This window comes from Acyrthosiphon pisum, chromosome A1 (genome assembly GCF_005508785.2).
Source record: "Acyrthosiphon pisum isolate AL4f chromosome A1, pea_aphid_22Mar2018_4r6ur, whole genome shotgun sequence".
In the NCBI taxonomy this organism is placed as follows: Eukaryota; Metazoa; Arthropoda; class Insecta; order Hemiptera; family Aphididae; genus Acyrthosiphon; species Acyrthosiphon pisum.
This window is the reverse complement of record NC_042494.1, coordinates 109,854,793-109,868,114: the sequence shown is the minus strand read 5'-3', so window position 1 is coordinate 109,868,114 and position 13,322 is coordinate 109,854,793. Positions and strand designations below refer to the sequence as shown.

The 13,322-nt window shown below is 43.1% G+C and overlaps 1 protein-coding gene across 1 annotated transcript in view; it reads right to left on the bottom strand.

Annotated features, from left to right (window-relative positions):
- LOC100167672 (protein dachsous) overlaps positions 1-13,322 on the bottom strand; it is a 131,863-nt gene that overhangs the window by 91,430 nt on the left and 27,111 nt on the right. The window contains exon 2 of the mRNA XM_003241627.4: positions 10,635-12,382. Coding sequence (XP_003241675.1) covers positions 10,635-12,347 — 1,713 coding nt within the window. The 5' untranslated portion in view covers positions 12,348-12,382. The remainder of the gene's footprint in view (positions 1-10,634; positions 12,383-13,322) is intronic.

The following is a 13,322-nucleotide window of genomic DNA, read 5'->3' as shown; positions in this document are numbered from 1 at the left end:
TTGTTCTTATAGAGTGTAAGGAATGTTTAGAGAGCAGTTTTAACCCACCTCCGAAAATATACCAATCGGTATACTTAAGTGCTGTGCATCTAATCCGCCACGGGCGCGAGGATTGCCCATCATCTCGGTGGAATTAGGTAATCGCAGAGCGAGGTACACCAATGCCGATTTTCTCGTGAAATTGGTATACGCACTAAAACCGAGATACGCCGGTAAAGCGCCGCTGTATGCACGACACCGTTATAATATTATATACAATTATTATAGTATTATATTATTACACGCACCCCCGTACCTAATAGTAATGAGTATAATAACGAAATGTTGACGACGCGCTCGGTGTCGGCGTATTGTGTGTATTATGTGTGTACAGAACACGCGTGAACCGCGCCGCGCCGCAACAGCCGCCCCGAGGCAGCTTTACCGCCGGAACGGCTACCGTGCGTGTTATGCCCTCCCCCCGGGCCCAACGATCGAGCGCTCGCTCGCACCCGCCCGCCCGCCAGCCAATATATAATAGTATAACGATATTGTGTCGATAAAAACGCGAAACGCCGGAGATTCGCGTGCGCGTCGAAATCGCTACCGCGACCGGGCGAGCACATTATCCCATTACAGAGAGGTACACTTATTACGCGTGTTTGGGAAGAAAAAACCGACAACGGTGGCCACAATAACGACTATGATATTATAATATAGCAAACGCGCCATTATAATATAGGTATAGTATAATAATATAATATAATATGTATCGTAATCGCGTGATCGTCGGCAGGGGCACCCGATCTTTTTTCCGACGGCGTTATAATATAATATACATTATATTGACCGTGCCGACGGCTATAGACGTGTGACGGGACATGTAGGACCGCAGCGGCGACGTATCGGAAACGGAAACGGGTGCGGAGAAATTGGTAGAAAAGAAAAACCCCGGAAAATATATTTTAATCATGCCTATAACACAGCATCTCAGACGACGATCCGACGAGGCGTTTCGGTGTATATTATACGAAAAAAAGTATATAATATTATAATATAATATATTATACGCGCGTTTGTGTGTAATACGTCGTCGAATGGCACACGGACACTTCAAGGTTATCTGGATTTATACATCGTGAGTCGCGACCGCGCGCGCCGCCGGGGCCGCCGAGCCGTTTCTTCTGTTTATTCAAATACCTCCACGAACCGACCCGCACGCGCACGCGCGCACCCACCGCCACCGCAGCCTGGCTTGCCATTGTATTATTATTATTATTATTATTATTATTATTATTATATAGGCCTCTCGCGCGAGGCGCAGCCGTTTTCCCGCACGTCCAGGTAATATAATATTATCATGTGACTACTGCCGCCGGACCGGCGACGATTGGACGACGGGCAGCCGGAAGACCGTGATGGCCGGACTATACGCCATAATATTCAAATAAGCGTGGCAGACTTTGTATGCGCCTATACGTATAGGCATAATATACCTGGTTCAGGTATATGTTATGGTATCAATAGTAAGTAAGTGTATGTCAAATAAAAACCACAGTCGCAACTGAAAAGTACAAAAAGTCGTGAACAGTTTTTTTGGAGCCTAAAGACATATTGATAGACGATAGTGACTATTTTCGTAAAATATATGTAGTTCTGCTCTCCACAACCATCGAGCTACCTGCACCGCGGACCATTTACACGATTGACGTAAAACAAACAGTAACAAACTTGTCCTACGCGAGTCGTAATAATTATCATCGCACGATGATTGTTTAGATGAAATCCGCGGAGCTGCCCAATTGACTTCGGCCTATAGGGTAGAAGGATCGGTCGGTTGAAGGGAGGTCTTATAATAATCGAACGTATATATTATAATATAATAATTATGGTTGATAGCCCAAACTGCTGCAGAATGACGAAGCCGACGACGGTGATGCTTCAGCTGCTGCTGCGGGTGGCGAGAGGAAGGGTAGGGCGAAAAGAGAAGAGAAAAAATTACATTAAAAACCAGATTGGAAAGCCCGAGGCGGATACCACTAAATAATAACAACATCATATTGCAGTGATTGGATTTGTATCTCCGCCACCTCGTCCTCCGCCCGAAAGGCCGGTGTACCGTTTCGCATACCCTACCATTAGAACGCTTCTAATTATTTTCCTATCGAATGTTATTAGTTACGTACTCGGCAGCGAAGATATCGCAAATTTTTTTCATTATTATTATTATTATTATTATTAGGTATGATCAAGCAGCGATCATATTATATTCGCGTGCATGCGCGTATATATAACTATATAATATAATAATATAATATATTAAAACCGGAATCGATCTATATAATATATGTATGCGAAACGTACCGCGCGCTATATTCACGAGACATATATAGGTATATAGTAATCTGTAATAATGGATAAGACGAAAAACAATTCGTTAACGAACCGAAAACTCTTCTTCACGACTCGCGTTGCACCAGCCATCATATATATATATAAATATATATATACAATATACATATTACATATACGAATGTTATGCCCCCGCGTGCAGATGTACCTATATAGATAAACGCTCGCAAACTGCACACACACACACACACACACACACACACACACACACACACACACACACACACACACACACACACACACACACACACACACACACACACACACACACACACACACACACACACACTCACACAGACACACCAAGGAATACACTAACGGACTAACGTATAGGTGTGAAAACGATTACGCGGCCGTTGCATTCTTACGCGACCGGATAAAACGACCACGTCGCTATATCGGCTATATATATACATAATATGTATATAAATATAGGCAGCGATGCACTGCTGCACGGTCGGTCGCCCTGCGCGGCTCGGCACATATTACATACAGGTATTATATATTGTATATAATATACCTACACACTGCACTGCACATGTGCAGACCGTAGCTATCTGCGATCATCTCACGTATTAAGTAATTTATAGATAAACCGTTTTCCGCAGTGCAGCGATGTTGAGATGATCGCGCACCAGATAACCGCGTCGCTCGTAATCACTTTCACGATTCACGCCGAGGCTATTAATCTAAATAACGAGTTTTACCCCTCAAATCGCGCGGCAGATATATAGGTATGTACGCATTATATGTACACAGCCGGAACGACGACGACGCGACATCGACGATATTCGCAGTGGTGTCGCACACACGTATACATACAAATGTAGATCGTCTATATAATACGCACTGCTTGTACTCCGCCACCGCCACTGGGCTTGCAGAGTGGCGGCGACGGTTGTGTTGCAAAGGATCTGTCGGTCGTATATGCTATAGATGAAGCACGACGACAACGATGCATATACACGTATACATCGGGACTGAGATGTGCTGAAAGTGCAATATAGTGCAGTTCGACTGCATGCAGTACCTGCACCTATATAATATTGATGATACGTCATTGATACCCTGCTATAACCCGCAATAAGTTGCGCGCGGTCGTTACCTAAAACGCAATGCGCTGCTGCAGGTATAACGCACGCGTATATATAGTTATCATATTATACTAATGACACGAGATGCGGCTATTATAATAATAATATGAAGATATAACTGTCGTCGAGACGTTGCGCGAGACCAGCGGATGCTGCTGCTGCTGCAGCTGGCAGTGGCGACCGCGCGCGCGTTCGCACATAACCGGTCCAATGACATTATTACCGCCATTTCCCCCGCAACGTCTCTCTCACCCGTCTGCATTATTATTCTTAAAAAATTTAATTTTTCATTCAATTTATGTAATATATTTATACACATGTTAAGATCCACCGGAGAAAAATCACACTCGCGAATTAACTGCAGGCGTCCGCCGCCGCCGCCGCCGACACCACGTCACCAGCATATAATACGATAATCGCTAGTATATATATATATATATATATATATATGGTGTATCCTGTACCCTACCCGACTTAAATACGCGCCGCACATATTATAATAATACATAAATCCTCGTCAGACACAATATATAATATAAATTTATAATTATTATATACAGAGTGATCCTTTTGTCGCGGTGAACCTGCAGGCGATATATTATATTATTTTGGAAAATGCAAGAAGTTTTTTTATAATTAATTATTCAAAACGTTTAACAAGATAAATTATAATTTATAACATTAACTGTTTAAAATTTCTCTGCGATTATCTGTCACTTATTAGCGCTATATCGTTCCTACAATAATTTATAATTGGTATTTTCTATAAGGAATGTATATGGCAGCACCGAAATAATCGCCCTGCTGGAGTATATATTACACGACGTCCGCTACAGCGGTTCAATAATAATATCGCGTCTTGCAACAACGCATCCATTACAAATGTATAACCATAACCGATTCAAGTCGCATAATATCATCATATATAACATATAATATATATATTATTCGCCTTGCCGCGAGCGGGCTAATTATTATTAGTCGCGTGACATATTACTATTTTGCGCGCAATGTTTTCGTAATTTTTTTCAACGGCACACGATGGTGCAGTGTAGTAGTTGTATATACTATAGCTATATATACTCGCTGTACATTATATACTATGTACCTATGTGCATAATATATATATATATGTGTGCATGCTCGTCCATAATATGTACATATAAAAATGTACATATACACACAGGTGTATATTATATAGTTTCCTCGCCGGACACGGAGATGGAAGGGTTCGGGGGGGAACGCGTCTCTCCTCGCACATATACGTCTATACATACCTACCTATATATATAATATTATATATGTACACTGTAATATCGTGTGCGTGTATATATATGGAGCTGCTGCTGATGCTGTGTGGTCGCTCGCGCTCAATGAAAGTCGCCGATTGATTGGTTTCGATTCCGTCACGTAAGCGCGCGGGTAATTAACGGTGTAGCCTTGATCGAAATTTTAATATTCATGTCCCACACTCGTTTGCTATATAATAATACACACACACACACATATATATTACATATAGATATGAGTTTATGCGAGCGTGTGCGTGTATTTGCGTGTATGTGTGTGTGTGTGCGCGCGCAGAGATATACGACGTCCGCCGATAAATATTTCTTATTATTATTTTTTTTTTATTTCACGAAATGACACATATTATTATTATTGCGTATTTACCACGGTTATCATGTATATATCTGTGGTAATACAATATCGCATTATATATACATCAGCTCGGAGCGAAAACAGGTGCGTTTTATTATTATTATTTTTTCCCTATCGTTATGTTCTTTTGCGCAATCTAACGGAACGCTCGAGCGGAGGCCGGAAACCACTTGCAGCGTATAGCTTTATTATTATTATATTATATTGTCCATAGAACTTTTTTCTATCTGTAAAACGTGTACGCACTCGTATGTATATATAAATATGGAGAATGAGATAGTTACAGAGAGAGATAGAGATGGAGCGAAGCGAGTGTGGCGCGGAGAGCCAGTCGCGCAACCCCGCGACACGATTTTCTGATCTGAGCCCACGCTCGTTCCACTATATAATATTATTATAATATAATATTTTCGTATTCGCAGTTGCGAAACACGGCTAGGAAAAAAGTACGATTAATGTATAATAATATAGTTGAAGTCAAACCGTATTTATTTTTTATACGCCGATCGCGGTATTGCTGCTATTAGATCCCGCGAAGGAAAAAAAAACGCCCCGACGTGAGTCTTATTTATTTATTGTTTTTTACTTTTAACACCCGTAAAATAATAACAACGTCATTAAACGCGTTATATTAATTTTATTATATTCCCGACTCACGCGTGCGCGCGCCGTTCGCTCTATGAGAAGTCTACACGGTCCGGACGGCACACAGTATGCGGTCACCGGTATCGATAAATTATGATGACAATTACCGACAGATCTACCTTGGGTGGCCAATGCGGGGCTTAGCCGTTTATTTAATTTTAATTTAATATACACACATGTAATGCAGTTGGTCCGATCGACTATATAATAGTATTATGCCGCGCACAGATAGATAGGTCTCGCCCTATATATATTATATACATACCCGTTGCAGCTAAATACAGCAACGTGTCGTACCTAACAGTTCCAACGCCCGTGTATATACGATGATAACGACTACAATACACGACAGTAAGTGATCAGCAAATTCGTTAACTTTTGTCCGTCATCTTTAAATATAATATTAGGTGTATTAAATCTACTCACACATATATGAAGTATAAAAATATGCAATAATATAATATCTTCCGCGATAATTTTTTGCCTATAGGGCCTGAAGACTATACTGCGAAACTGCGTACACCGGGACATCACATCACGCCCGCTAGCTGCATTATTGTAGGTGTACATCGATTTTGTGCATATACGCGTTAAATTGATATACATACTATATGCCATATTTCCGCAAAAACTGGGTACACTCTATAACTCAGTTATCTATACGTTACTTAATACTCAGTGCCCTATACATATTTTAGAATTCTTTCTGCGGGAGATCGATGGTCCAATAGCCTAGTTTCATGTCCCGCAAACAGAATTTAAAAATATTTATAGGGTACTTAGTAATATGGGTAATTTAATTATACAGTGTACTCTGTTTTATCAAATACACGGTATATACCATATATATTATATTGTATAATATATGCACGAACCTATATTAAAATACGATGCGGCAGACGACGACGACTAAGACTATATACGACAGCGACGACGACGGGGACCCATGCGGCGAGACCCGGTCGTGATATATATTCACCGGCGAGCTCGACCGACCGACCGACACATATCGCCGCCCCCTCGGCGCAGTCTTGTTTCGCGTGTACTCTGCAAATATACATACCAGTTTTTAAGACTCTCCGTGCAGTGTATATATGTATATATATATAGATACTGCCTCAGTGGACGTAAGGTATGAAATATCATCGTCGCCCCGGACGACGGTTTAATGAGCGAAAAGAGAATCGCCGGGGCGGCACACCTCGCGCGCGATGCCCGTCTACGATTCTCGCTGCACCAGCACATTATAATAATATTAATATTATTATAATGTATACGACGCTGCAGCAGTCCGACACCTCGCGACGGCCGAAATCGCTTTCTACACGCACATAATATACGTAAAAGAACGCCAGACTCGCGCACGCGTTTATATATATATATATATATATATATCATATCACGTGTTCGGATTTTGGTTAACCTCCTCCCTGCAGCAGACCGTAAGCCGTAACATATTATGCACCTGTACCCACCCGACATACACCGGTGGAGTGTGCGTGCGTGTGTATTTATAATATTATTATAATATGTACATGCATCGCGGTATAACGAAGTTTCGCGGGATCTCGCCGCGGTTCGTATGCTGTACAGGTATATAGATACCTGTAGCTATCTATATATAGACATAGGTACATATGTGTATTGGTATAATATATAACAGCGGTACAGGAATTCGACGAGAATATGTATATTCCAAAGACCATATTATATATACTATTATATTCCACCGAGTCGGATATAACATTTAAATACGCCGCGCGTGGTATACCTATGTATAATATTATATACCAATGCTACAATCGACGATATGTAGGTATACGCGCATAATAAATACGTCGCGAACGCAATATAGAATTCCAAAGTCAGTCACGACCGCTGCACATAACGCGCGACTACTATATAGATGTACCCGTGCCGCGTCGTGTACTTGCGCGCATATATATACGCACACACGCGGTGGTCGTATATATATGTAATAGGTAGGTACACGGTGTGAGTCGGCCGGGCGTAGGGCTGCACCAGTGCTGCAAAATGGCAAAAACGGTTCAGCCCGCGTTTAAGTCTCTCGCGGGAGACCAAGGCGGCGCGCGGTCAGCACATATCCACTTGCTGCTGCTGCTGCCGCTGCAGGAATGTCGTCGTCGCAGGAACACTATACGCACAGAAATACGCGTATATATAATATGATGTCGTAATAATATTATAAACGTGCAGAACTGGTGGTGATCTCCTCGGAAAGGTAAACTATAATAATATATTATACATTATTATTATTATTATAGGCGTGGTTGTGGCGCGTTTACCGCGAAACGGGACACGAGCGCGTTAAAGTAATAATAATAAAGCCTATAAATGGACGCAAACTATACCGGCCAAAAACGTCGGCGGGTGACGACTACGGGTACCCATTTATTTTATATCACCGAAAAGGATTTATCGTGGTCGATCGACGGGAAACCAAAGCGCGCATTTAATAACGAACCGTGATATCGTTGTGATTTATATGTACCAATAAATGCGTGGCGGCATGAGGAGGTCCACGCGCCATATAGTTTGCAGCTACAGTTCACCCACACCGCGTGGTGCAGCGATTGCGGACGATTATTATTACATAACGAATCAGCGGTATCGATCGCGGCCGTCTGATCTATATACAAGCGCGGTATATTAAATAAATATATATGTGGTATATTTGTTATTGTGAATTATCGCACCGTCGTACAGTATATTATTATATTTATACGATAAAATATAATATACATAGAATATCGTTTATAAAAGCGTGGGCGTTTTCGGTAGGCAACCGCGACAACGACGCTGCTGCACTGCGGAAAAAGTATCTTTCTCTCTATATGACATACTTGCATACCATATAGGCAGAAATTGGGGTGAAGGGTTGAGAGGGCACCGCTCGAAACAGTGGTCACTATACTGTAAACAATAACTATATAGTAACTTCCAAGTAAAATATTTGGGTTTTCGTCGTATTATGTCAAATTTCCGCCTACGGGTCACCGCTCGATGGATTTAATTTAAGTTAATAACATCCTAATATATATTGCATATACATATACCTAGCTGCAGTCGTTTATGGCTAAACACGCGTGCGCTTTATCCCGTCGGCACATCTTGCAGCTATTATATATAAACATATAAGAAAAATAGCGCATCGTATATAATATACATTCAACATTGTGTTCTATTATATATATTATATTACCTATATTATACGCGTTTAACGACTTCCATTAAAATTCCGCGTGAACCCGATGCGTACCACGCGAGGGGCGCCTGATAGAGAAAATAAGTGTGTCACTATATATTGTTATATTATATTTAATGTTTCCTTTATACGTAGCTTATATATATTTTATACAGGTAGCCGACAATGGGACGGGGAGCGCGCGCGCGCGCGCGCGCGCGCGTATATCACTCTCGGGGCGCCGCTTACCCGTGCCGTATAATATATATATATATATTATTATATGTACCTAGGTAATAATATATGGGTGATATATCGACGTCGCGGTTATACCGTGCGATTTACGATCGAGATCTACGACGGCGATGATCGGAAAGCGAGTATTATTGTATACACATATTGTGCACCGCCCGCGCTAATAACGATAATCGTCACCGTGTCATTGTTACAACAATAATAATATTATATTGCGTCGTCGTATAGGGTGCCGTGATCTATCGGTTCGCTCGGCAGCGTATACGGTGATAGTTATAATAATAATAATAATAATATCGTATATGTTACCTATATACGGTCTCATAAATGTCGCGTATATAATAATAAAACGGCGGCGGCACCTCCTCTCGAGCGCCCGATAAATAGGTACGCCCATCGCGGCACGCACACAAACATTGTTTGCAGAGTAAAGTTTACGACCGCGGTCTCGGGCACGGTCGATTACGGTTTAATTAAACTGGTTGCATTCCGCGCCCGACACAGACGCCGCATAATATGTGGTACCTACCTACAATGGAACGCGCGCGCGCGTATATTATAATCACAGTATCATTCGATTCTACTATATGGGTGTATATTATTATTATTATTATTATTATTATTATTATTATGAGCTGCGCGAGCATATAAATCTCGAAAAACGGTCGACGGCTGCAAACGGGTTCTCGCCGCGATGACGACCACGATAATTACGATAGTAATAATAACAACACTACCGCCTATAACAATAACGTTCGTCGTCATCGTAAAAGTTAAAATTCGACTAATCTCACACGACAGTTATGTCCGTATATAATAGGCAAATTTATAGCGATAAAAACGTCGAAAACTGCACACCCACAAACCCAAACACATAAGTACACATCGCTATAATCGGCCTATACTACGATGCAATATAATAATATGCTAGACTTGAATGTTAATATATTATAATATGACATAATAAATGTTTACCCATTTAACTGCATAATTTGGTGAATAAAAGTGCAGTTCTATAAACTCAGTCTGAATTTATGTCCCTCGTTTAATAAATAAATCATTTCTAATATGTTAAGCATCAAGAATCTATCTTGTATTTTAGTATTTAATTCTAATATATTGTTATAGTTCGGTACTTTATGAAAGAAATGTTATACCTTGTGTACTTTTGTAAGCCCACATTATTTTTTTGTCTCGTATTCCAATATTCCACACACAATATATTGTTTAATAATATATTTAATTTATTCTATTTAATATTATATAATATAAAGTTATTCAATAAAAAGTGTTTATCCAGCACAATATAGCTCTAGCTAAAAGATAGATCAATGAAATATTATAATAAACTAGGTACATATAAACAAATATGAAGCACGTACCTTGAGGACGCACGATCCGACGGCTCTATCTTCGGAAACGTCCACGTTGTAGAAGCTCTGGTCGAATATCGGCTCGTTGTCGTTGAGGTCGTGTATGGTAACGTGTACGGTAGTGGTACCGGTCAGCTGTTGCGGCCGGCCGTTGTCGATGGCCAGCACGACGAACGTGGGTTCGGGGTCGCGCTCGCAGTCCATTCGGTCCCGAGTGGCCACCACACCGGTCAGTGGATCCACCTGGAACCACAGCGGCGGTGGGTCACGCATCTTATACGTGAGCGCTGCGTTGTCACCCTCGTCCTCGTCGGTGGCCAGCACCCGGGCCACGGACGTGCCCGGCTCGGCTGTCTCGGACACGCTGGCCCAGTACTCGGGCGCGGCGAACACCGGACGGTTGTCGTTGACGTCCGTCACCAGCAGATGGAACGTCTTGGACGCGTGCAGCGGTGGGCTGCCCGCGTCAGTGGCGATCACGCTCAATGTGTAGTTGGGCCGCGACTCGCGGTCAAGCGGAAGCGCCACGATCACCAGGTAGATAATGTTGTCCTGCGTGGTCAGCCCGAAGTGGCCGTCGCCGCCCTGCAGCGTCACGTTCACATTCGAGTATTCCTGCTTCGAGTCGGGATCGTGGACGGAAATGCGGGCGACGAACTCACCGGGCTGCGCACGTTCCGAGATCTTCGGCGTCGCGTCGTCGCTCAGGAATATCACGTTGATGTCGGGTTGGTTGTCGTTGACGTCGGCCACGCGCACCGTGACGAACGCTGTCGTCTCCAGCGGCTGGTCACCTCGGTCCTTGGCCACTACCACCAGTTCGTGCACCTCACGTGTCTCGTAGTCCAGCGGCCGGTTGACTGATATCACGCCCGTCTGTCTGTCCACTGTGAAGTAGCCCTCCTTGTCACTCTGCCGCCGGCTGATGGAGTACTCGACCACACCGTTGTCGCCGTCGTCCACATCGGTGGCGTGCACCTGCAGTATGCTCGTCGACACGGTCGCGTTCTCCGGTACGGTTGCGTAGTACCGGCTCTGGTTGAACGCTGGTTGGTTGTCGTTTACGTCCAGTACCGTCACGTTGACCGTCATGGCACCCTTGAGCGGAGGCAGACCGCCGTCGTATGCCTCGATCACCAGGAGATAGGCAGCCGTCGTCTCCCGATCCAGGTAACCGTTGATTTGCAAGTCCAAGTATAGCACGTCATCCTTCTCGCGGTGCGACGACAGCCTGAACGCGTTGTTCACATTACCGGACACGATCGCGTACCGCTGCGTATTGTATGGGCCCAGGTCTAGGTCCCGCGCTGGGTTCAGCGTCCGTTTAGTGTCCCGCGGCGTGTTCTCCGGAAACTCGACGTGCATCGACGGGCTGGGGAACGTGGGCGCGTTGTCGTTCTCGTCGATCACGCGCACCACCACGCGCACGTTCTCGCCGCTCAACGGTATCGCCACCAGCGTGTACGACGCCCGCGTCTCCCTGTCCAACGGCACCCGCGTCCTGATCTCGCCCGTGTTCTGTTCCGCTATCAGGTCCGTGTCCACCGCGCTGCCCGGCACGGGCACGATCAGGTACGGCGGCCCGCTGTCCTTGGACCCGTCGCCGATGAAACCGATCCGGGTGCCGACCGGCGCAGACTCGGACACGTCCAGGTGCCGTTCGTGTTCGCCGGCCACCACGGCCACTGCCGCTAACAGGCACAACCATCGCGGCAGGCCCATCGCCGTCGTTCTAATACCACCGCATCGTCGTCCACCTGAAAGTCAATGATATTAACGAATATTAATAAATTGTTATTCTAGTTATAGATATATTGTTGGTAACAGCGGTATAGGTATAGTTAGGTCATAATATAACGGTCGAGTTTTTACACAGTCATAATAATAAGTAATTATATCGATGTATCGCAAGTGAGATATTATAATATTCGGTATGGTGAAATGGTCTCCTGTCGCCAATATAATACACAGGAACCGGCGTGAACAATTTAAATAAACAGAAACCAGCATATCTACGTTTTATTTTATCATAATATTCTATAACCCTACAATTCGAGTTCGTTCGCAAAAAATACGATGCTATACCTGTATATCCATCGTGTAACTAGGTTTTAGAGTTCATGGGGAAATCGGCAACGGTGTATACCTCGCTATGTGAACATGATTCGACCGATACGATGTCAATTGCAGGTTTAACAGTTTCAAATAGTCACAAGTTCTATGATTACAAATGTACATTAATTTTTGTATATAATATTATGATGTACATCGCGTGCAATGGATAAGCTTAAATCACCTGAATAGTATGGAGCAGTGAACGAGGTATACACGTAATTGTATATTACTATATGGTACTATAATACTATATGATCGCTGTGATGCATCTGATGAGACTGTATAGTTTGAATGAGAAGAATATTGTAGATCAAATAAAACAAGTTGAAGAAAAAAGTTGTGATGCGAGATTAGATTTTGACGAATATTATTATATTATGGACGACGAGGAGAACAATGAGATATGAGATCGCTTTCAAATTTAAAACTTCACACTTGTCAAGGGACCCGTCTTTTCATACATACATACACATATATATATATAAATATTATTATTTATTGTTATTATTATCACCATCATCTTCATCGTCATCGTCATCTGTTCTGTCTGCTGGACATATTCCTGTGAGTTTCCGACAAATC